The 25,560-nt window shown below is 44.6% G+C and overlaps 2 protein-coding genes across 20 annotated transcripts in view; one reads left to right on the top strand and one right to left on the bottom strand.

The window, feature by feature from the left end:
- Positions 1–4,637, top strand: part of dnc (phosphodiesterase dunce) — a 120,821-nt gene extending 116,184 nt beyond the window's left edge. For 17 of the 19 annotated variants that reach the window (XM_069040481.1, XM_069040480.1, XM_069040487.1 and 14 more), the window contains 2 exons: positions 2,807–2,900; positions 2,960–4,637. In XM_069040481.1, coding sequence (XP_068896582.1) covers positions 2,807–2,900; positions 2,960–4,242 — 1,377 coding nt within the window. In that variant the 3' untranslated portion in view covers positions 4,243–4,637. Of the gene's footprint in view, positions 1–1,175; positions 2,144–2,218; positions 2,751–2,806; positions 2,901–2,959 lie in introns of those variants that run through there. The other 2 variants (XM_069040493.1, XM_069040492.1) reach the window with 2 other exon arrangements.
- A 69-nt stretch (positions 4,638–4,706) lies between these two features.
- udt (protein undicht) lies at positions 4,707–7,480 on the bottom strand. Its single transcript, XM_069040495.1, has 9 exons — positions 7,323–7,480; positions 6,979–7,218; positions 6,629–6,931; positions 6,370–6,579; positions 6,104–6,320; positions 5,815–6,051; positions 5,456–5,763; positions 5,309–5,407; positions 4,707–5,260 (listed from the first exon to the last, which is right to left on the bottom strand). Exons 1-9 carry the CDS (start codon positions 7,378–7,380, stop codon positions 5,097–5,099), a joined length of 1,836 nt encoding a protein of 611 aa, XP_068896596.1. The 5' UTR covers positions 7,381–7,480; the 3' UTR covers positions 4,707–5,096.
- Between the last annotated feature and the right edge of the window lie 18,080 nt (positions 7,481–25,560).

Genomic DNA, 25,560 nt, shown 5'->3' with positions numbered 1-25,560 from the left:
CGGCGAGTCCTCGGTCTTAATTTAAAACCGCCGAAAAAATATTTACAATGGGAAGTCATCAGCGATCCCTCGAGAAATCACGTGAATTCGCCATTGGCAGCCTCGCCGCCGTTTTTCTTCCGTCGACGAGTCTCGATTTATTTTTTCGTTCGTTGTTCCTCCAATTCATTTGTGCCTCTGGGGGCTGCCGCAGATCGACTTTCACTCTAATCGAGTCGCGCAAACAAGACATTTCACTCTTGTTGTCCCGTTTCTATTTTTGCGATCGTCGGAATTCGCCACAATGGAAACGCACTTCTCCAATACGAGTTTTCTCAAAACAACTTGTCCGCCAGTTCATTTTTTCGCTATGACGCGAATCAAAACCGCCGGTTTCAACAACAATCGATCCTCGTTGCACAAGCGAGGACTCGTCTCTCCTTTTACGAAAGGCAAATATTTACCGGAGCGAAGGAGGTCGATTTGCATCACCTTTTTCCCAAAGAACTGCCGAATCAAATATTTGCCAGGGGTTCGTAAAACGCGTGGGTGGAAACTGGACCGGGCAATTAACCCAAAACACGTTATCAGTGCGTCAGATGGTTCCGTGCACACAAAGCCCGAGCGCGAAGAAACGAGGCCGCGGTGCGGACCCCGGGGGCACCCCGCGACGATAAAATCTGCGGAAACTTTGAAAAAATTGTCCGGCGGTCATTCAATGCAAATCGCGACCGCTGACATCAAGAAGACTTCTTTGGTGAGTCAGCTTTTGGCGATCTGACGCAAATTTCGTCGAAAATGGAAAGCGCTCGCAGGAAATCGAATTCGGCGGCCATAATAAAGCGACGGTTTTTCCGTACGTGCTGTTTCCCTCGTTTGCATAAGTCGTCCCTTGTTTGGGGCCCTAATGGACCCGATTATTCAGATTAGGGCGGAGTGCGATCGACGGGATTGAATCGTGCCCCGGAAAAAACTGCGTCCGTCGGCATTGCAAGGTGCTAATGGTCGGCACGACACTTCCCTAATCGACGCTAAACAGCACAAAATAAATCGCGATTTGGCGCCCAACTGGTGCTTCCGCGTGTGGAAAGTGTCGCCCGAACCAGGGGAAAACAATTACGGCGAAACAACGGCCGAATTAAAAGGAAAATCCGTCATCAGCGGCGAACAATCGGTAATTTCCCTCAGGGTCGATCGTGTCCTTTCGGGAGAAGTGTTTTCCCAAAAGCCGCCCATCCATCATCGTAAACACCGACTCCATTCAATACTCCGCGACGTGAAAAAAATATCGAGGCGTGGCCGTCGACAGATTACATTTTTTCCTGCGTTTACGAAATTCCTGCCGTATTTACGTCCGTCAAGGCCTGGTTAACGTCGCGACCCGCGTCCAAAAGAATTTCTTCCATCCATCATAATTCAACAGTCGCTCTGACGCACTATCCCCCATTTTTTCCGGGCGGAGGTAATTTATGATTTTCACAGAAAATTTCGACTGTTTGTTTGCGTTGTTCACCTGTCGGCCGCGTTCTTGAGCCGCACAATAAATGTCGTAACAATCACGAACTATCCATTATACCAGTTGTGACGTCACGACAATATCAATTTTTAACCAGCCGTTATTTTTACCTCCAAGGTAGCCAGTCCCGTGCGTTTCGACGTTTCGAACCCTGATGATGCGCAAAAAGGACCGAAACAACAAACAAACTGGATCGGCCCAATTATCTCGCGTCTAGCGTAACATTCGCACCTGATAACAATTGCGCTAATCTGGACAAAGTGACACACATATCATATGAGTCAACAATAGCCCGAACGCAACACGTCGGTCTAATCGGAAAACAGTAGGCGGCGCTAGTCACGTATTTAAGAAACGCGCTTTATAGTCCACTTCAGTCGCTGAGTAGGCGAGCTTTCGTACACGTCTAGTGAGCTTTGTGCGAACAATAGACGATCGGTGTGTGCTATAGTGATCGTGGATTGTACGATGTTATCCTCGGATGATAATCCGAAGACCCGCAAGAGGGTGTTGACGAAAGCGCTGTCCCAGGACGAGATCCTGACCGTTGACAGGATCCCGCCCAACTCTGACAAACTTTTTGAAAATCTACCCTGGATGAATATCATGGCGGACATCGCCGTGACCGCGGCTATCGCCGAAATAAAGGTACGGACCAGTGACGGTCGCGATCGATTGGGAAACGAGGACCACGTGCGCCACCCTGATTGTCTCCGGACAAATTGCCTATAAATAAACGATCCGGACTGATTGTTTCCACGCCTCGGCGTCGTGATTTTAACAAATCAATCGGTATCGAAGACGAAAATAAGACGTGCCTGCGTCAATACCACTAGTCGTGGGCATGTCTTCGGGTCGCAACTTTATCGCCCGTTGTTTACAAACAAAACTTGCGCGAATGCTAGAGCCCCCGGATTAAGAATAATCTCCGGGAAGCTCCAATAAAGCATCGATGGCGATTATAAAACAATTTCAAGTTTTTTCTGGGCGCAATTGCGAAGTTTACGGCCGGCTCTCTCGTAATCTGGAAACGATCGCAAAACAGACACATAAATTAATCGGTCTGTTTGTTCGCGGATTATGCGAATTAAATAATTACGTAAACGCATTGTTCTCGCGTTCAAGTGGCTTAGATTTATGGGGGAGACTCGGAGGCATCGTGTGGGTGATCGCGTTTTTCTTGCTCCGGATCTCGACGAGAACGGACGCGAAAATGCGGGGGTTCCTGGTGCTGGCCCTTCCGGCGGAAAAACTCGTCAGTTTATTGTTCGAGACTTGTAGATGTTTTGCTAAATCGTGTTTTCGTTGCAGTTCAAACGGATGTTGAACAAGGAACTGTCTCATTTCTCCGAGTCGAGCAAATCCGGCAACCAAATCTCGGAGTACATCTGTTCAACTTTCCTCGGTGAGTGTTGGGATTGTCGGTGCGGGGGCCGGGTCTAATTGGATTTTTTTTTTGTTCAGATAAGCAGCAGGAGTTGGACTTGCCGTCGCTGCGCGTCGATGAGGGCCAAGAGCCGGCCCAGAAGGGGACGCAGCGGAAGGAGCAGCGTCCCCGGGGTCCGTACTCCACCATGTCGCAGATCTCGGGGGTGAACCGGAAGCCTTTGTGTCACACCAACTCGTTCACCGGCGAGCGGCTGCCCCAGCACGGCGTCGAGACGCCGTTCGAGGAGGAGCTGGGCAAGTGCCTGGCGGAGGTCGACCGGTGGGGCATCGACATGTTCCGCATCGGCGAGATGAGCAACGGACGACCCCTCACATGCGTGGCTTATACGACGTTCTCGTCGAGGGAGCTGCTGAAGGCGATGATGATCCCGCCGAAGACGTTCATAACGTTCATGATGACGCTGGAGGATCACTACGTCAAGGACAATCCGTTTCATAACTCGTTGCACGCGGCCGACGTCACCCAGAGCACCCACGTGTTGCTGAACACTCCGGCTCTGGAGTCGGTGTTTACGCCGTTGGAAGTGACGGCGGCGCTCTTCGCCGCCTGCATCCACGACGTCGACCATCCCGGACTGACCAATCAGTTTCTCATCAACTCGAGCTCGGAGTTGGCGCTGATGTATAACGACGAGAGCGTCCTGGAGAACCACCACTTGGCCGTCGCCTTCAAGCTCTTGCAAAACGAGGGCTGCGACATCTTCACGAACATGAGCAAGAAGCAGCGCCAGACGCTGCGGAAGATGGTGATAGACATGGTGCTGAGCACCGACATGTCCAAACACATGAGTCTGCTGGCAGATCTGAAGACGATGGTGGAGACCAAGAAGGTGGCCGGTTCGGGAGTGCTGCTCCTGGACAACTACACCGACCGCATCCAAGTGCTGGAGAACCTGGTGCACTGCGCCGACCTGAGCAACCCGACCAAGCCGCTGGCGCTGTACAAGCGCTGGGTGGACCTGCTGATGGAGGAGTTCTTCCAGCAGGGCGACAAGGAGCGCGAGGCCAAGATGGACATCAGTCCGATGTGTGACAGACACTCGGCGACCATCGAGAAGTCCCAAGTCGGCTTCATCGACTACATCGTCCACCCCTTGTGGGAGACGTGGGCCGACCTCGTCCATCCCGACGCCCAGGACATCCTCGACACTCTGGAGGCGAACCGCGACTGGTACGAGAGCGCCATCCCCCCAAGCCCGCCGGCCGAAGACGCGCCCGACCAGCAGCGTCCCGGCATCCGCTTTCAAGTCACCCTCGAGGAGGGCGAAGGCGAGGCCGAGGCCGAAGCTCCGATGTGACGGAGGCTGCTGGGCCTCTGTCGGAAGCTGACCGAGAAGGTGCAGCAGTGGTGGCGCGTGCGGCAGTGAGACGCTGGCGTCCTCTGTCGGCCACCCCGCGCTGGCGCGGCGTTTGTTATGTTTGCATCGCTTTTGACTGAATCTCCGGGCTCGCGCGCAGCCTGTCCCCGCAAGTTCCTGGGAGTGTACATTATGTTTAAGTCATTACTCGTTCTTGTTTTTTTTTCGCCTTTCCACGACCCTCGTCATGCCTTACGTAGGAAGACACCGCCCCTACTATACATCTGTATATATTTCATAATGTCTGTCGGTGTAATACTCAGCCCCATCTATGTATAGGTACTATGTGTCATGTCAGCTATGTTACACAAGTAAAGCTCTCTCCATTTTGACAAGTCTTTCATTTTCATTAACCCCCACAGGAAAACCACACAAACTGCAACTGGATCAAGGCAAAAACTACCTACTCAACAAATATTTACTCCATCTATAAAAAAAGTTACAAATATACTTAGCGATAGGTATAAAATCGATAACTTAGAATAAATGACACGTCCATTAGCGGGTCGTGCGGATATCGTTATTTTACTAACTAAACAACTGCCAATAAACAACCAGATTTGATTTGATCAATGGACGGATCAATTGTCACAATGACGAGAATTAAACTAAACAATGCAAATTGCATAACAGTTCAAGGCGATTCAAGGCCACATAAACACTGTTATCAATAACCAGTTGGGGACAGATTTGTACGATTTTGTACTCAACCCGTGCGAGAAGTACATGGGCGGAGCTATCACACCGTTGTGAACCCACACGAGACGGGTCACGTGGTGTGTACTTTTGTCGCACTAGCTCACGAGCGACGCCGAGACGACGGCTAAGAAAACCGCAACTAAGGGTCTAGCGATCGCGGCAGAGCTCCCCAAATATCCGAAAGTGAAGATCTGGATGACGCTCTCGGACTCCAACCAAGGGTTGCTGCCGTCGTCGAAATGCATAGGGCACTGGTCACCTGATCAAAACCCACATTATCCCGTCTACGCGATGCATCAACACTTACGTTCTCTCTCGTACTCCTGCATCTCAATCGCGACTGCCGCGCCCTCGGTGTGATTCCACGAAACGACGTCTTGTTTCAAATCGCAGAACGGCCCGATCGCTGTAATGAGGGATTTATCGACGTGACTCGTTTGGATTGGCTACGAACCTTGCGACATCAAGATCCTGTTCAAGTCGGCGCGTTGGTACACCCAACACCTGTACTTCGAGTAGGGGTCGAGGTCGTCGTACGTGATCAGGTACGACTTGAGGTTCTCCTTCCAGAAGCCGATGCACTTCATCTTGTAGTCGGGGTCGCTGTAGATGTCGACGGGGCGGCCCAAGTGGTCCACCGAGAGACAGTAGTTCTCGTCGATCGCGATTTCCTTCTGCTCGGTGTCGCACACAGAGAAGTCGGAGATGTTTTGCTTGCAGTAGGTGTTGGGGCGGGGACTCAGCGTGACGCCGCCCAGAATGCTGCAAGCACAAGAGTCAGCGCCCTCCGGGACTACGTTTCGTCGCTGTTACCGAGTCTCGAAAAGAACCTCGCCTTTTTGAGTGAAATTGAATTTTCCAGCGACTGGACACCGAATGGGAACCGGATTTTTCTTCAAGTATAGATCGTACTTCCACTTTTCTTTGTTCTGGAACTGGACCCAGGAGCACACGGTGCTGAAGTCGTCCTTGATCACGGCGATTCCCCTCCTGTAGCGGATGATATTGTGGTGTTGGGGGACGAAATCGAAACAGACGTAATCCTTCTGGCTGAAAACCAGTTTGAAAAAAACTGTTGTGCTCGTGTCATTACCGCACTTACCAACCGTCCACGGTCAATCGCGCCATCATGACCCTCGAGTCCCTTTGCTCCCTGCACACGTAGATGGTCCTTCTGAAGCGCCCCTCGTCGGGGTAGTAAGTCTCAACGATGTGAGTCTCATTGATGATTATATCTGCGTCGATATTTGCCGTGTTGATCCAGTCTCCTGTCATATTTTGGGGCAAGCGACACCCCGGCTCGACCACTTCGCTCTTAACTACAAAAAATTGTTTCCGGATTGTTTTTAAAAAATAATCGAAATTTACTCGGCCATATGTGCAGCCTCTCAGGACTCTGCTCGACGGTCTTCAGCGTGTTGCACTCTGCAGTTATGGAGACGCCGATGTACAAATCGTCATCTCGATTTTTCAACAAACAACGGAACTTCTCGTCGTCACGCGACTCCTTTGTGTTCGCGACTGCAAAGTAGTGGTTTTTGCCGACGAACCACGCCCCCAGACAACTATACTCCACGACTGAAAACACACGTTAGACTCGATTGTCGACTAGAAACGGCGACTGTACCCCCATCGAATGTCCCAGTCATCCCTTGACACTTCTTGTAGGTGATGTTGAACTTCTGGTTGGAGATCAAGAACTGGGAGCCGGCGGTTTGACACGACCTGATCTGGGCGTCGGGATTGTTACACTCGCCGGTGAACTTGAACCTGTTCTGGTAGGCAAAATTCCAGACTCCCTCGAGAGACGAGCGGCAGTTAACCGGGACGTAGTTTTCCGCGAAGAACGTGATGATCTGCTGGCTGTTGTCCAGATTGCGACAAAGACGCTCCAGGGAGGCCTCGTAGTGGGGGACGTCGATGCAACCGGCTAAAACGTGACGTTAATCGGTGACATTTTATATGTTTGGGACTCACTCTCGATCTTCTCGAGCACGTTGACGGTTCGCACGATGATCTTGACGCACGTGTAGCACATGTGCTTCCGGAAGAGCATGGTGTAGTTGACGTGGAAGTTGTCCCGGATGTCCACACATTCGCCCCTGTCGGTCATGCGATTGTCGTTGATCTCGATGTGGGTGTTGACGTTGTTCTCTCGGGAAAACCATTTTCCTCGAAGTATCACCGGAATGGTGCAGTTGGCGTCCGTCAAGGGGGCTGCGGAAACGCATTTGGGACGTTACGAACGTAAACATAACCTCAAAATTGATGGGAAGTTTGCGATGTTGCGGTGCGATAAACGGTCGGGTGGCGACACTTACCGAACACTGATAAGAGGAATGATGCGATAAGGACGGGTTTGCACGTTTTTATTAACATTTTTATCACATAAGGGATTAACGGGTTCAGGGCAGGCACGCCCCAACAAACACTTGACTGTTGACTAATAACGTGACGTCACACTGGCGTATTGCTGGTTGCCTGCCTCGACGGCGCCAACAATTTTCAGGATAATGGAATATCCTTTCATCGTTTTTTGACAGCGACATTTAATTCTTACACCTCGTTGTGTACAAATGTATCATGTAAGAATTTTTTTGTTGGGCTAAAATCCGTGAATCGGCGAATATTTCACTTTTTTCAGTATTTCATCCCTTGTTGCATTCGACCCTCGTTTTTGTCGAGCCCGCCCCTGTCGACTCCCCTCCGTTTAAACAATATTCAGACTCTCGCAACACTACACCCCTCGACCCGTCATTCCGACCCAGTTGCTCAGATTTCCTGGTGGAGACTATCAAGTTGGAGAGGCCATCAAACCGCCCCCGGCCCCTCCGGAACGAAATTAACGTCAGGCGCACTTTACTTTTTAATTTAACTGTACACAGCCCCCGAAAAAATGTTTCTCTTTTGTGTGTTTTTTTCCAGGGGGTGAGAGTGACAACAATGTGACACGGACCCCATTACCGGAATGTAGTTTCGTGCCGTTATCACCCCTCCGCTTGCGGAATGTTTACAGTGATTGCCAGTGTTTCGGACGTTTTACGGCGCCATTATCAACCCTCACGACATCCATAACGTGCTGGAAACTTATGAATTATCGCTAATGGAATTCGGGAGTTTAATTAAAAAGTCAGGAGTTCGAATAACAAAAAATAAATAATAATGAGTCACGCTTCAATCAATAGCGCGTCATCTGTAATTGGCTATTAGGCCGGCCCCGGAAAGAAGATATGACAGAAGAATAAATGAAGCGTGCCGTAGCTGGCCTCACAAAGAGCAAAGAAAACTTTGATCTCGCTGCAATTACAGACCAGGGTCGTGGTGGAAATTTGCGTCTAGTCGAAAAAGCTAAGACTAGTAGTGTTCTTAGTTCTGGGTTAATTGAGTCGACGCCGGAACAATGAGATTGCATGCGTTGATTTGAAAGGGGAATAGTGACAAAAGGAGATTATCTTCGAGAATCTCGCACCTACTGCGGCGCCACGGAGAAGACGACTTTGTTTTAATCAGAACTTAAACTGCAATTTTCGAGCGAAACTTGAAACTTATCGCCACTTTAAGTGCCCGCTTTAGCTTTGTTAGCGATTATTATTGGAGCAGGTGCAAGAGGAAACTATTCATCACGTGCACCACTTCTCCCTGTAGCAAGACAAGCTTAAACTCGGTGTGTTTACAACTTGGCCGAAGTTATCACTTCAAAAGGAGTTTTTGTTGCATTTAAAGCGAGCAATTGTGAACTTGAGGTTGACAGATTTACTCTAAAACCTGGAACGTAATGGGATTATCAGAGGGAACTCTGACATCTTAACAGTTTCCGACGGAAGGAAATTTCTACATTGTAAGAAGGGAAAACATTTTTATGGCGCACTTGGAGACTTACTGGATGTGTTTTTAACACAGAATTAAATGTTTAATGAAGTTCACTTCTGTTGCTAGTTAAAAAAGGATTTTGAACATTTTTACGAGTGACAAACCACTATAATGATCATTCACAGTTGATCCTGTGCCTGTCGCAACTGTCGTAAATCTCTTTTGTCCTGTTGAATAATCCATTTTCTAATATTAAATGTCAGTCATTTTGAAAAAAAAATTAATTATTATCTAGTGACTTTTATTTTAATGGACTTGGGTTGGTATTGACGAAGCAATGTCATTTCATTGAAAATTAAGTTTTAAAGGTCTCCCAGATGTTGTTACAATAATAATCTACCCCCTTAATGGTTTATTTTGATCCAAAACATGGATTCAGGTTCAAATGACATCACATTTAAGACTGAAATTTACTTTCAATACCAACCCCAAATTCAATTATCACTAGAAACGATGCTACATATAAAATTGATCTTTGTGGAAATGTTTTCGGTGTCACAAAATGCTCATTGTGCCACAGAAGTAGAAAAAGACATTTAATCACATATTGGAACTTAAACTTGACGACAGAGACATCATAGGAGAAATAAACAGAATTTGTCACACTGCACTTTTGACCAGATTTTTATTTTACCATCAAAAAATGCAAAATTGCAAACACTTCCAAAACAGCCAACCCAAACTGCGCCAAAATTAATGAGCCTTGAGTCCTTACCGGAATAAATATTTTCCTGAAACAATAATCCAATCGGTGCTTTTCTGCAAAAGTTGTGAACAAAACTATTCACTTTTATGCAATTTTATTTATTCATGATAACTTCTGCAGATAAAACAATGCACACCCTCACACGGTAACGGATTCATCATTATTGATTGTGCTCCCGTTTGATTAAATTTAAACATCATTTTTCGTTTCATTGAAATGAAAAATTTAATTCCAAGTTAATTAATTATTAATTAAATTCCAACAACTCACATAATACCAAATATCTAAAAGCTTTCAAGTTTTTGTTGGTGCTATTTGTATTTATAGATGAACGTGAATTAACAAATTGTAAAATGATTGTAAAATAATAATACCGTCCAAATGTATTGTGGGTTGCATTTTTTATTCTGTCATTTTTCTATGAGAAATTGTATTTCACAAAAAACATTGCAGATGAACGTTATTTCCAGGTCTTTAATAACAACAGAAGACTGTAATGAATCGATTTGTACCAGTCAGATATTTTTTTTGTATTTTTACATTTAGCATTCTACGAACCAATAACTGGAAACAATTATTGTCGTTTAGTTGTGGCTTGTCGTGAGCAATAAAATGTTATTTGTTCCCGTCGTAATTAATTTCGTCATCAGCAAGTTATAAACTTGAAAATGATAATGATGTGAGTGAGAGGTTGGTAACTGATGACATAATAAATACGACGTCGACGTTATTAAAGTTTGTTAAGATGGGCGTCGGTAATCAAAATGGCGCTATATTGTAGGAGCAAGTGAAACTTCGTTACTGCTTTCAGCCAACTTTACACATAAAGCTGAATGCAAGAACCCAAAGCTTCACTTAACAAGATTGGAATTTAGCGAAAATAAGACGTTGTTAACAAAAGATAAATATTTTATTAAGAGACAACAGGTATTCGACGTTTCGGTGGCTTAATAAATTTCTCGCTGACACTTTGTAAATATTTGTGTGTGCAACATTTGCCTGAAGCTCGACTGGGATTCTTCGACGTTGTTAAAATCCCGAAAACTGAAAAGACACATTAGGAAATTAAAGCTGAAAGGGGAGTCAAGCGGGTCTTCTTCTGTGGAACACCGCGCCGTGAGATTGGCAATATTGTTCGAGTCGTGGCAATAAAACAACAGACGCATTATCGAGCCGCGTTTTTCTCCTGCTCTTTCCTGCTGACCTTTGCTGTAGCCGATAATCCCGGCTGAAAACTGAAATTAACTCGATAAAAACCGAAAATTTCATATGTCAATCGGCGATCTGATTTCGTCCTGACCGGACGGAAGCTTTGTCCTGGTGTTGTTCTCTGTTTTAAAAAAATCCTGCAAACTGGTTTTCCCTACGAGAGGAAAATCTAATTTAACGCGACTGGATAAAATGCAAATGTCTCTTGCAAAGCATGCCGTAATATTGAATTTTCTAGGATGAAATATGTTTTTATTTTGTCCTATATGTGCCACAAAGACGCCGTGAATGGAATGTAAATTATGAGGGAGGATTAAAGTAGTCCAAGTACGCGCCAAAGCTGCGAGGATGTGCTCGGCAGTCGTTTCTTTTTAAGGTCGGAGCATTTTTCTGGAGTTCACGTCGCCGAGGTCATCTTCACACGAGGTTTATGCATGCGGAGGCTGTCAACGGAATTTCTCCCAACTGCGGCTTTTATGACTTCTAACTTCTACATTTCTTGAATCATTCTCCATAAATACAAATTGAAAAGAACGAGACCAAATCATAAAATGTCTCACGCCAACGAAATACATATCTCATTGATTTATTTCAATTTCCTCTTGTTATTAATCACGTCAAGGTACCAAAAGCACTCTACAATTTATAATCGAAGTAGCATTCAAAGGAGAACAAGAAGATACGATACATTGGAAGGCCAAAAACTGTGGGCGAGGTTGGCGGGCGGCGCTTGTCAAGACCAATCGGCAGAACCTGGCGAGGTCAGTGGGCGGAGTTTGCGAGGCGTACACCAATGACTGCGACTGGGCGAGGTCAGTAGGCGGGGCTTGTCAAGGCCAAAGATAGAATCAGTAGTGGAAGGCACGCTTTCTATTGCTACAACACTGTATATTTTGGAAAAGTATAAGAATCAAGAAGATTTTGTTTTGAATCTTTTGGAAGTTGTCGTAAACCACTGTTAAAAAATTCCTGTTGCTAGTACGTCCCCAGTGGTGGCTCCATGCGAAGAAATAAAAGTAAAAAGCTTTCATGCTTCTACAAAGTAACTAAACTTTCAAGCCAAAGAGTAGACTTTAATACGTGTGTGATGTGGTTCTAGTTGTTTAATGTTAGATCCTTGGAAACATTGCACCCTCTGCAGCAGCTGCAAGCATCGGGACGGGGTGAAAACAGCATTCGCATTCCACTCTTGCCCCCTCTGCCTCCCGAATCTCTCGAATTCTCCAAGATTGAACAGCGTTAATTAGCGATATTTTTCACCATTTCGTCGGCAAAAAGAATGCCGAAGCGCTAGATGGGTTTGTGGAAATTAAGTGCGCTCGTTGAATTTCGCCTGTGCATCTACCAAACTATCTGTGGGGTGGGACCGGCGTCGTCCCCGCCCTCTCTGTTTTTCTTCGGCGATTTATTAACATTATACTTTGGAGTTTTAACACATAAATAAATTAGTTCGGAGATTAGCCGGCCTCGTGCATCTGGAGTACCGGGAGATTGTTCGTTTCGAGAATTCGCCCGTTTCATCACTTACCCCTTGCAGGATCCAGCTTTAACTCAATTAAAACGGGGAAAACACGACAGGATCTTATTAAAACGTCGTTAAAATTTCATGGATTAAAATGGGCCGTCAGGATGAGAGTCCGGGGTGTCTCCCTCCGGATCTGTTTGTAGCTTTTGTGTGTATCAATGGGCTCTGGTGATCCTCGGTCGAGAGCTCGTTCATGGCAGTCCGCGATCGTGCGACTGGATGAGCTTACCACGCTAACTGCGATCGATTCAGCCTTCCCAGGCCTAGAGCGGCCCTTCAGAAGCTGCATTTGTTTCCACTCTGCGTGTAATTGGCGACTACGTTGCTCCAGTAACTCGATTTCGACGCATTCGTCGCAACGAATGATCGACGGAAGGGTTGTCTCTGGGGCAAGACCGGTCTCCGGGGTCTCGCGCTCGGACCGAGGACAAAACATCGCCGCACCACGTGTCAGGTCCGCGCGCATGAATATACAACGTTCCTGTTGACTCGCATTACCCACGCAAATTTATGTATTTATTTACCGGCGCACTAAAATATTTAGATATCTGTTACATAGCTAACCCCGCGACCCAAAACCCTCCACATCTGAGGGTAACGCGATGCCGCTGGGGGCGCAATTAAGTCAAACTTCGCCACAAATCGACGAAACTATTCGTCAGCGTGGGCGCTGGAGTGATGTGATGCTTTTGTACTAGTTTTTTTCTGAAACACAAAAGATCCGACAAAGTTTGGATGGATGCGATTCTCCACTGGGCAAACGATAAAAAATAATTATTGGAAATGTTTCTGACGGCTTTACGAACTTGTAACAACACAACGGGGAGAAATTAGCGAGCGTTACGAGCTCTAATAATAAAGTTTGTGTTAAATTTAAGTCTCGACGAGTCTGCCCACGCGAGCTTGCACTGTCGCTGCCGAGCTTTAAGCACATGTGGAATAGACGTAAGCTCGACGGCGACGGTTGTGTTTGCTTTTTATATTAAGTCGAAAGGAAAGTGACAACGTCCGAAGCGAACTACCGGAGTTGCCAGAAGAAGGAATCTGCATTATCCGCTGTAAGATTGGTTGCCTAATATCCCCACGGATTATACAACGAATTTATTTCCGATGCACTAGGTTTTGTAAGTCTCTCTTTGAACTAGTTTTTGAACATGTGTAATATGTTATTTTAAAATCTTTTCCACTCGTAGTTAATGCATCATTCAAAATATTTCACACTTTGAAACAGCTTAAAGACTTTGAACGGATTTATTGCGAAATAGGGAAGGATTGAACCGTAAACAGATTCAGTTGGCATTGCTGACTTGTCTAAAAAACAACGAAATTCTCACTCGAGATAAAATCTTCTTGCATTCTGTACTGGTAAATGCGTCAAACAATCTAATTCGTTTTTGTGAGTCGCAAATTTAGCTTGAAAGGACTGCATTTCTGGTTTGTCGGAGTCGCAAACTGCATTACCGGCTGTATAACTGGTTGCCTAATTGGGACCGATCTGGCCCGCTTCGGCAAGGGTTGGCCTCTTCCGTTTCTGAGCCGAATTAATTGAATCCCGTTATCGGCGAAGCGAAATAATTATTCCGTCTGTCCGTTGATCTTAATAATTCATCAAAAAGATCCCGGCAAAGTTGAAATGCATTGATTGGAGTTTGTTTTCGGGGGCGTCGCAATTACTGGGACTGGGGACGTTTCAGCTCGCTTAAATATTTAGCCATCCGGAGCGATTCAGGTGTGTCTGTCTGTCCTCTTCCGCGTCATGGCGAATTTAAGGCGTAATAGAATATTTCGGAATCACTTAGCGTTACCTCTCGCTCGGCCAATTTGCATATTAAACTCGCTCCTAATGAGCTTACGATTGAGCGTCGGCGGAGCTTTCCCAGTTTGAACTAGGATTCTTTCGTGTGTGCTCAAACTGCAATTAAGCCGCTTAGTTGTTTTTCGTGGGGAAATGCCACCGCAACCGGTTAATATTTAAGCTCGTCGAGCTTGCACGATGACAGGCCCATGTATTATTCACTTGGCTATTTTGGTTGCCAAAGGACGCTTCTCTGTCTCTTCTCTGGGGATCCTCACCGCATCGCCGATTTCTCTTAAGAATCGCAACCCCCAAAGCTCCACCTGTTAGCGACAGTTTGACCAAGAGTAAGAAGCTTACGCACCAAATCAAAAAACGCGTCTCCGGGAGCCGCTCCCACGTAATTTTTTTTTATTGCCAATAATCTTTTTAGTGCGGTTTTATGGGCTCGTGAACATTACGAAATCAATCGGCAAATTAATATAATAACATCGAGGAGTTCGCCTCGGATGGTTATTTTTCAGCGGAATATCCTTCAAGGGAAAAATCCAGTGAAGCCGCAAAATTCAATTAAATTCGCGTTTAGAGAACTTCCCGAGAGTTCGTCTTATTAAAATATCTCCGCAAAAAATATAGAGGGGTGTACAAGTTTTTCGCAATTAGAGCAAAGCGAGTCTGGAATTTTATTATCTGTAGTGATGCTCTATATGATGGGGTAAGTATTTAGGACGACTTCATTATGCAAATGGCGCTGACCCCACTCGCCAACATAACCTATTCCAGATCCTAGAAATATTATTTTCATTTTGAAAATTATGTTAATCACTTCAGAATTTAATCCCGGACCTAGATTTCATCCAGTTTTAGCTTTTAGTTTCGGTTTAGGGGTGCGCTAAGCTCCCGGATTTTCAACCGAGGATTTGAAAGCTCACCTTGAATTAAATACGAAGAAATTCTCCAAATAAATTTTTTCTTGAAATACAAATTACCATCGCTGCGAACGCTTCCAAATTAAATTATTAACAACAAAATGGAAAGCAGCTTTATCTGAAACGCCTCCTAAAACATCTCCATCGATTCCTTATTTTTATTTATGATACCTAAATATTTGATTGGTTGCTCTGCCTCTCGCGACGACCCAATTCTTTTAAATCTGCGATCAACCCCGTCCCGTGTTATCAATTTAATACCACCATAATCGCTCCGCTCTAATATCCCGAAAGAAATTACCACCCCTGGTGGCGTCCCAAATTTCACGAGTCAATACGTCAGATCGCTAGGGCAAACACCCTAATTGTCCCACAAAGCGAGACGCTCGGATCGCCCCAAATTGACTAATTGATAATCCAGGACCGGCCCTTCCATAACAATTAGCGTCTTAGAATAAGGCACGTGATGAATGGGAGTGGAGAGTCTTCAGGGACCACCGGGAGGGCCATAGATTATGCATGGTCGGCAATCATAAGCTGTCACGGCGAAAGCCCTTGCGTCGAGCGCCCTCGAATGTTCCTTTGAATCAAGGGACACATTGCGAGACGTATCGGGAGAGAGCCAGCGATATTAACCAATCAGGACGGGTCGCCACGCAAAAAATTGCGAAAGGGTTGTTTTAGAACGGTTATTCAACCGATCAGAAACTACGTCGTTTGAACGTATTTTTTTAACGTGAAGGGGTCGAGCGCGTAATGAGAGGAGTTGAGTCATCACAACAATAATAAATCGAGCCTTGAACCACTAAAGAAATATTTTGCTGTTACGAAACGTACGTCGTCGCTTGATATTTGTACACACGGTGCAAAAATAGTCGGATCATCTGCACGAAGAGCGACAAAAATATTTTTCTAAATAACTGAAATAGCCTCGAGTGGATGATAAGGTTGGTAGCGCGCCGGTTTATTTTGGAAAAGTGCCGGAGTGTGTCAGGGGAATAAATAGGAACGGCGCTGCGCGCCCACGGCCGGAAGAAAAGGGGGGTGTGTGATTAACATGGAAGCGAACGGGAAGTCCCGGGGCACCTTGGCGTGATGATGAACCATTACGTCGGAATACATTATTCGGGATGAATTTATCACTCTGAATTTATGGCCGTTCGAAATTTCCAGAGATTCGCTCTGTTAAAAAATAATTTATCGAAGTTGGCGGGGGCGATTTGGAATGATTTACCGGAGTAGGGGATGATAAATCTGTACGGTACAGGCGACAAGGTGGGACTGTCACTCTGGTCGATCAAATTTTTCACAAATGAGCTGGATCAAACTTGTTTTGAAAATTCGTCAAAATTGAGATGTTGGAATCGGCAAAGTCAGATGGATCTCGTTTTCGAAGTGCCTTAATTTGCTCTACGTACACAAACAATTTGATCAAAGCCGTTCGAACGTCAACAATCAAATAAATAAACTAATAGAAGTTGTTTACGCAAACTGTCTTCGGCGATAAAGCGAATAAGATACATCGTATTTAGACGTCTTCATAATATTTAGAAATTCATTAAGTAAAATAAGATACATTTTTTATTCGCAGGTCATCTTTTATATTATTTTTAAATTCGAATAAAACTCCTAAATAAATGCTAATCAAAAGATTTTATTAATAGCAACGGCCTGGACATAAAAAATTGCAAGCTTCTCATTTATTTAGATTTTGATCCAGCTTCGTACGAATTAATTAACATATTTCCATCTCCACCTCTTGCATAAATATTCCATAATTTTGTCAATACTTTTCAGTCGACCAAGTGCTTCACTACCATTTTTAATCAACTCTAGAGAAATACATTTTACCGAAATATTCCCGTTATTGCAAATTTGAAATTAAAATGTTCAGCTTAAATTAAATCCTAGGATCTCGTTTAGAACTTCTAATACATGACGGTGAATCCTTTTCTGTTCCGCTGTGGCAACAGTAGGTGCTTTTACAAGAATTATTTCAAGAGCTTCAGGAGAGCTTTGCACGGAATACGTCACTAATCTGTACCGAAACTCGAAATTGCTCACTTAGAATGTTTCTTGGATCGTCTTAAAATGCAGTTACAACTCAGTAAAGCAGTGCAATAGTGCATCACCATAAAAATAACAAAGAAATTGGACTTTTAAGAGTCAAAATGACATCACATGAGAGAAATGTAAATGATTTGGAAGCTGCAAATTTTCTGCAAATATAATATAGTCACAAAAATAGAGTCCAATCTAAAATAGAGATATTTAGACAAAATAATAGTACAGGGTGTCTCAGCTAAGACTTTCGAGCCTAATATCTTGGTTATTTGCCAACGGATTTTCATGAAATTTAAAATACAGATATTTTAGACCGTGAAGGTTCAATTAGTAATAATAAAATTACCTCAAGTTAAAAAATGTAATTTTAGCACATGTTTCCTTTATCGAAAATTATGCGCGATTATTATTAGATTGTTAAAGATTGAACAATAGGGCTCTACACAAACAATTAAGTAAATCACTTGTCTGATTCAACGAAAAGATTAGATTTTGTCGTTAAAAATTTAATGTAAAATTTGAAGATATTTGAGCAGTTACCTTTTGAAACAATTGATGATTAATTGCCGAGCAACATTTTGTACACCCTTTAAAGTCTGTCAAAATTGGGCGCGCTTTATTAGAAACGTCAAATTGTGAAAGTTTATTGAAAATACTCTGAAAATAGACTACAGCGGCAGAAATTTCAATATTGTTGAAAAAAGAAAAAAATTTTGCCTATGGAGAGTGTCGTAAGAACTTCAATGACACAGTTCGTTTTCTCGTGGAACACTATCCAAATGTAAGCTTTACAAAATGTAAGGTTAAGAGAGTCGTCAATTTATTTGAAGACACAGGAAGCGTACGTGAAGTAAATTACCTTGCTAAAATATCCCGATCGTGTTTTAGTCCTTTATGGAAGAATTAAAGCATCCAGTATAATAAATTACGTCCAAATGTTGTCTTTAACTTTGTAAGTGTTTGTAAGGTTAGCAAGATAAACGTCAAATATGTCACCTGCGCTTCTGCGAAAAGGGATAACCAAAATTCTGCAAAATTACGCGTTTGTTTCCTACGCGCCTCCGTTTTTGCAGCCACGTTTAACACAGTTTTTTGCTTTTTTCTTGCAAACCAGACGTCTTTCAAGGACGAGTTTTTCCCTACAGCATTTTTTATTGACGATCAATTTTTTATATGTATAAATCTTAATTGATTCAACATTTTAAAAAGGCATGTAAAATTACATTTTTAAGACTTGGGTGATTGGATTAATAGGATTTTATTCTTCACCGTCTAAAATATCTGCATTTTAAATTTCACAAAAATCCGCTGGAAAATAACTGAGTTATTAGATTCGAAAGTCTTAGCTGAGACACCCTTTGTTATTAGGAGCAAAAATGAAGTTTTATGTGCCTATGTCAACCCGTTTTAATTTTCTAAGTATATTTTGCAATTATATACAAGTTTCTTGATTAAACCTTATTTATTCATTTCAGCTTTGAATATGTCAAATTCAGAAACGAAGTTAGGTTAGTGATTTTGAGAACGTTGAAATCTTGATTTTCATAAAGGTGTGCATTATGTGTGACCTGTCGGTTGTAAAAGAATCATGAGGAGCTCCAATCGTATTTACGAAATGTCTGCCTTCAGCTTCCAAACATAATTTTACTCTCTTACTCTTACTCTATTATTGTCTGTCTCAGTTTTCTTTTTCGAAGGTCCTTAATCTTAAAAATTTCATTCGTCCAAAGCGGTGAGTGATAGGATAGTTTTGAGCCAAAATGTTTTCATCGAGTGAGCTTGACAAAATGTTTGCCAACATGTTTGCGGTTAGGGAATCAGAAATTTATAGATTTATAATTTTTTTATAGTAGATGAAATATTTATTCACTCGAACTGCAACTTTGTGTCGAATTCCTCCAAATCTCAAACTGTTGGTGAATTCTAGAAGACTACTCTTGCAGAAATAATTCCGCTAACATTATCGAAAATTCCAATTTGAAATTTCACCGCCACTTATCCTGTCAAATTCCCCCCAACAAATTCCTCTCGCTTTAATCAGAACCCTTAGTGCTTTCGCCGAAAACTATACCTTTGAAATCCGACCCAATCACCGTCTAAACGCGTGTGCAAGAATTCAACTGGGAGCGCTGCCACGTCCTCTTTTCGCATCTTTCCTGCGACTAATACTCTATTAATATTCCGTCTGATTCAGATGCAATATCCGACGCGAATTCATCTTGTGGGATCTCGTGGGAAATTCAAAAACGGCAACTGCCCTATCAGCATGTGGTACGCGTCGGTCTCGGCGTGAAGATCCCGAACATTTGTTTCAATTTTTGTCTCCCCACATTCATCATAATGTTTGTGTCGCGTGTTTCGCCCCAATTTCGTGTATTTTAACGGTCGCTTGTTATCGACGCCGTCCTAATCGTAATTTATTATGCGCAGTTTCCAGTGGACGCCGTGACAAATGGACTTTTTGCCCGGCTAATGATGTCGCCGCCGTCGCTCGAAAAATCGCTCGCTGAAGATCGATTTCAGATTAAGACTTCCCGCGGGGCTCGTGTTTCGTGATGTGTTTTTACCGCTGTGACTGATTGGATGATTAATGACCGGCCGCGACTGCATCATTAATCCATGCGGAAAGCTCCGTCGCGATCATTGCGCTAATTTATTATTTTCCTTCGGGGCGACTCCGGAGTTTTCCGGGCGACCCGGAACCGCGACCATTTCCATACGCCCGGACCGCTCCACAAGCACAATAACCCATCAATCCGGCACCGATCGATAAACCAATTAGTAGCAGAACGACTGCGGGTGGACAAAGCGTGCTCACGATACCGTCCCCCGATCATTATCCATTCTGCCGCCCCACCACATTCTACATCTCTTCCTACTCCAGCTTTTGCAACAACCAGAAAGCACAAGAACAGAAGATACCAACGAAACAGTTTCCGCTGCTGTGGTCGGGTGTGCCGCGGAGATGACAACTATGACTCTTATTTTCATTTTTAAAATACAATTTTGACCCCTTCTGCTTCCTACTCTAAACTTCAAAACACGTGGAACTGTATCGGACTGTGCGAGTGTTTCCAATCAATAATTAAATGGAGCGACAGACGCATTGCTAAATTAATCCGGCCTGAATGCCGTGCCCCCGGGCGTATGGCGAGCCGAGCACAACAACACAAATAATACCAGTAACGAGGCATCGTTTTTGTTGGGTGTATTCCTGTCGCGCGAACTCCGGTCCGTTTCCGGGCCAGGTCATCCACGGTCCGGAATTTCGGCTGGGTGAACAGCGGATTGTGATTTATTCCGGGCGCGGCGGTCTCCGAGGTGCCGTAAAATGCCGGATTAACGAGGCGCGCATATTTATGTGTGTCTGTTCGATTTTTCGGAAGGGGTCGTCAATCCTTGCCGGAGTTCTGACGTATCGAGTGTTCATGTTTTCTGTCGGGACCAGATGGCGGCGCGATCATTAATACAGTCATGAACATGGAAGGTGAATTAGCCCCCGGGCGTCGTTTTCTTACGATTTTGGGGTAGGGGTCGGTTCCGGACGTGTCGAAACTATCGACGCGGACCGGTTTTTGCGAAGAAATCTCGACCGGAGCGCCGAGAAACGTTAATTATACCGCGCGTTGAAAACGCGTATGATTTAAACCAGAACGTAACGTGTACGTTTTCGGTTGGAGATTTGACGCGTGTGCAGTATTGGAACTGGGCGAGGTAATAAAGCGGGTTATGAGTTGCTATAATTAAACTGTTGTCTAATATTAACAAATTTGAATTTTTGATTCCATTTGTTGGAGGCGCGCCAGGCACATGCTGCACACGTTATAAAACAAAAATATCATTGTGTCCGCGGGATAGCTGCTTTCGAGGGCACCTGGGTCTCTGGGAGTGATCGATCTGGGGAGATATTGTTGTCGTTTTGGCGAGAATGATTCGATAAATGAACAAAGTTAGATACGTCGGCGGCAAGTGGTGAATTTGGGCGAATCCTGCGGAAAGATTGAGGTCGTGAACTGCAAATCGATCGTGAACGGTTTAAGGACCAGAAGTTCCATAAACATCCGAATTCCCTTTGAAAACGTCTTGGACCTTCCCCTAAATAATCCCGCCGTGGGTCGATGCTCCCCCGATTAAAAACGAAACCGCCACAGTGCAAACCACGACCTCTGCATTGCAGATTACATTTACGTGCGAGGGTCGAACGCATCGTCCTGGAAATAGTCGAGGAGTAAGCGATCCTCAGGATAATACGACCGAACGGGAAATAAAATCGTTCGACGTCTGTTTAAATGAAAACGTTTCCGTCTCGCCGAGCTTGGCTTTTTTCGGTGCCGTCATTTCCGTTTTACACGTGTAGAAGACAAAGCGGCTCTTATCTGGAGATTAAAGAGCTCCAAACGGCACATCAATATCCGACTTTATCGCGGCCTCTGGTAATGACGCGCGTCGACGTTTATTAGCGTAGGCCCGCGTTAAAAATTGCCGGAATTAAACCGGTGCATGTGGCAAAAGGCCGACGTAATATATTGCTAATGGAGCCACGTCCGACTCCGGAAGATTGAAGGTCGGAGGCGGGACTCTAAGATGGTGGCGGTGCGGACCCGGAATTCTAATGAAGCTGTCGCTGGTCTATCTGTTCACGTGAACATTCCATCAGATATGGTTTGTTGCCGAAATTGCAGTTGACCCAAAGACGCCGGAACCGGAGCTTTTCGATTATTTATGGAGGGTCCCCTTCACATTCTTCTCTCGAGACGCATGCGTCCACTTGCAACAAAGTTGCAGGGCGCATCATAAAACCACTTCGCAGCGTGATACAATGTGTCCATGCACAAGGTAAACAAGTCACATGCTAATTAAACACGCCGCCCACGATGCACCTAATTAACGGGGGCAAAATCCACCCGTCCAGAAGAACTTCCTGCCGGTGGCAGTTATTAATGCCGCCCCTGCTGGAGCTTTTTGTCCTGGCGTTCGTCCTCTCTCGGCCATTTGTCAATTTCCAGGGTTGACTCGTTCACCGCGGCCATTAACGGAAGCTCCAACTGGGTCAAGTTACGCGCTTGTTTTCAGGAGCTTAACTGTTATTGCCGCTTTAATAAATAAGACGGAACGATGCACTTGAACGAATTACATCCACGTAGGTTTGTATGCGGACGTGGGGCTTTAAAATATTTCGGGGCGACGTGACTCATGCTCTCAAACGGTTGTCTCGAGAGACGGTTAAGCAAGATCGCGAAGGGAAACTTCCTAAACCGGGAACCAGAGTGCTGCTTAGAAAACGCAAACGTGGTGTCGTCAGCATATATTAATGTCGCGCAGTTAACAACACGTCATTTATAAAATGTACGAAGATTTGTGGCCCAGGAACGGAGACTTGAGGAATACCAGAACCCCCAAAGTGGATGGAAACGTAACGATCTGCAGAATAAAAGACAAATGTGGAGAAGCCTCTCCGGTTTTTTCATCTGAGAAGAAGAAAATTTAAATTGATGATAATAAAAAGATGTGTGAAGGGCGGCACCATCGCTGTGAAAGCACTGTCGTCTTTCGATCAGTGAAGTCCAGAACGCCACGCGCGATCAGAGTTTGGACGGGTGACCGCTGGGAACTATTGTTTGATTGTTTTCACTACTTTCATAGCTTCCTTTCTTCGTTACAGTGTTATCTCTGTAATGTATGAACATATCTCGACGTGGGGTTGTCATGTAAAAGGACGTACGGTATATGATAAATAAATAAATCAGGTGTAGATATCATTACGTCCCCTTTTTTTATAATGTGTGAAATTTATATTGCATCAAAACAAAATACGGTATGAATGTTGGAGTGAAGGTGAGGGTTTTATTTGGAATTAAACACAACCAAGGAACTGAATCCGAAAAATATCCAAACAAAAAATTTCAGAACAACGAAAACTGTTGTCTACAAATGACGATGCTTTAATTCAAATTTAAGAAGTAGCATTCCATGTTTCGTTGATTTAATTGATCCGGCCTGAATGCCGTGCCACCGGATTTGAGTTGTTTGATTTACCTTGTCGCGTCAGCCCATTACTTTTCGCCGATGTGTTAGCGGGCCCCGATTTTTTAGGCACTCTCACCCCGCCGCCATAGATCAAATAAATTGCGCGATGGCGTCTGGTACACGATAAAATTTCGTTTGCACACTAGAATACTTTAATGCCGTCGCGTCAAAATGACGCATCACCTCGCCGTCCACAATTTAACTATGAAAAATCTGCCGCCCCCCGGTGAGAGATGGTCGGGAGCGGTGCTTGATATTAACTGGAATCGTGAACAAAAACGTCGCATTCAACTCGACGTAATCAAATAGGCGTCCTCATTTTCATCATTATAATTATTTTTTGTCGTCTTGCGCGAGCTGGGGAGCTTGAAAACGCTGGCAAATGTGAAATTAATTGGGAACTGGTGAGATGAAAGAGCGAAAAACGCGAATTCCTCCTATAGATTATTCGATCGGGGACAGCTGTGGAGGCGGAGTTTATGGAGTCGCCGGTGCGATTTATTACTCGCAGGATGCACTCGCGGGTCGTAAACGCTGCAGCGTTAATCACCCAGCTCGCGGGTGTGTTTTTTGCGGGCCACGTGCGTCGAGGGTAATTACCCAACAATCTAGCCGAATTGTCCTCCGAGCGGGAGGACGGCGCCTCCTTTGAGCGTCGTCGTGGGAGTCGTGAAACATTTATTAAAACATGAAATATGCAGCGGCCGGCGGCGGAATCTCTGTCGCGCACCGGCTTTATTCATGTCTGCACAAAGTGTTTCGTTGTTTCGACGGAATAAAACGGTTTGTGTAGATATCACAATCCACCCATTGAACTGTCACTCATAATTTGTAATCTGCCAGTGAAAAGCGGATCACTCGACGAGCGCGTACAGTCGATAATGCAGGAAAGGTCTGACGGCGAAAGGAATTTTCAGGACGCTCCCGGCGGGCCGTCGCTTCTTTGATCCTGATCAAAATAAGTGGATGCAAAAATAATTATGGAAAATTAGCGAAGGTACAGCGTGCTCGCTTAATTTCGTCCGCAAATATTTACGTCGTAGGTTTCGTTTAATTTCAGTTATTTACAAGCGAGTGCAGCTAATTGTCTCTTTCATTAAGCGAGTGTTTGTGCTGCAGCGCAATTAACGCGATCAAAGGCAGTTTAACAAACGGGCCCCGGGATCGCGACCCACGGGACAGCCCCGAAAACACCTCCGGTTGGGTCTCCCTTCACCTAACCCTTCCCAATTTCACAAATCTCAAAGTAACACCATTTTTCAACGCTTCGTTGAAAACACGTAGCGCGCGCAACCTATTTTCTACCACAACAAAAACCAACATTCAACGTCACAAAATAGGCACTTTTGTTGAAAATATATATTTTTAATGCAAAGATAGTTTAAGATTCTTGTTGGAACGTTGAATATACGTCAATTTTTACGTATTTAGGTACGAAAAAAAAAAATTCAATGCTTTTCAGTATGCCAAAACCACTTTTAAACGCATCCCAAGAGTATAACACAACGTCTAAATCTCATCTGTTTCAGCCCGTCTTTTTAACGTATTTTCTTGACGACACAACAACCACACGACAAAGATACTTTAAGATTTGTGTTGGAACGTTGAACATACGTCGATTTAGACGTATCTACAAGGTACAAGGAAAATCCATAATCAACGTATCTATTTGGTGGATAAAAACTACTTTTCAACGCCGCTTGAAGACTTCATCCGCGATTTGGCCATTTCTGACGAGGACCGCCCCAACCCCCGTTGGATATTTTCTGTCGGCGTTTCCGTGCCGGGCGCCGCCGCCGCTTCTGTGCGTCTCGTTAAAAGGACGTAAAAGAAAAATGTGCACGTTGACAAGCCATAAAATCACGTTACCACGCGTCACTCGCAGACATTCGAAATCTCTGACGTCCGAGATAGTAGCGCTCGCGCGATATTTTCCCCGTTGATTACTTCCAGGAGATTAAATCGTAAAAGGCACAAGGCGGATGTTTATCCTGGCAAAAAAACGACGAAAATCAGCGTCGCTGATTGGCGGATGCACGCCACTTCCGGACTTGTTCGTCGTCATTGCCAATTTTTCCACTTCTTTAATGTAACAAATCGCTTCTTTCACGCATCCAAAAGAAATGTGATTTCGGACGGACGAGAGAACAAAGGATTTTATTCCGGGTTTTAGAACGTCTGGATGAATCTGGGATCGAGCTTTCCATCTACAATGTAGATGAGATCGTTGAAAGCGCCGTAAAGCGACGGCTAATGCTAGTGAATAGTGCCCTTTACGGTATAATTTCCTCCTGCAGTGAGTACAAGCAGGAACGGTTTTTCTCTAGCAGGTCGCTTCATCGCCCGGATTATCCTAGCCGCCCGGAATTACGCGAATAGTTGCCGGGGCATAAATCATAGGACAACATGTGTGCACGACATGTGTATGCACCGA

This window comes from Tenebrio molitor, chromosome 3, assembly GCF_963966145.1.
Source record: "Tenebrio molitor chromosome 3, icTenMoli1.1, whole genome shotgun sequence".
Lineage (NCBI taxonomy): Eukaryota > Metazoa > Arthropoda > Insecta > Coleoptera > Tenebrionidae > Tenebrio > Tenebrio molitor.
The sequence above is the reverse complement of the archived record's forward strand: the minus strand, read 5'-3'. Positions and strand labels throughout refer to the sequence as shown.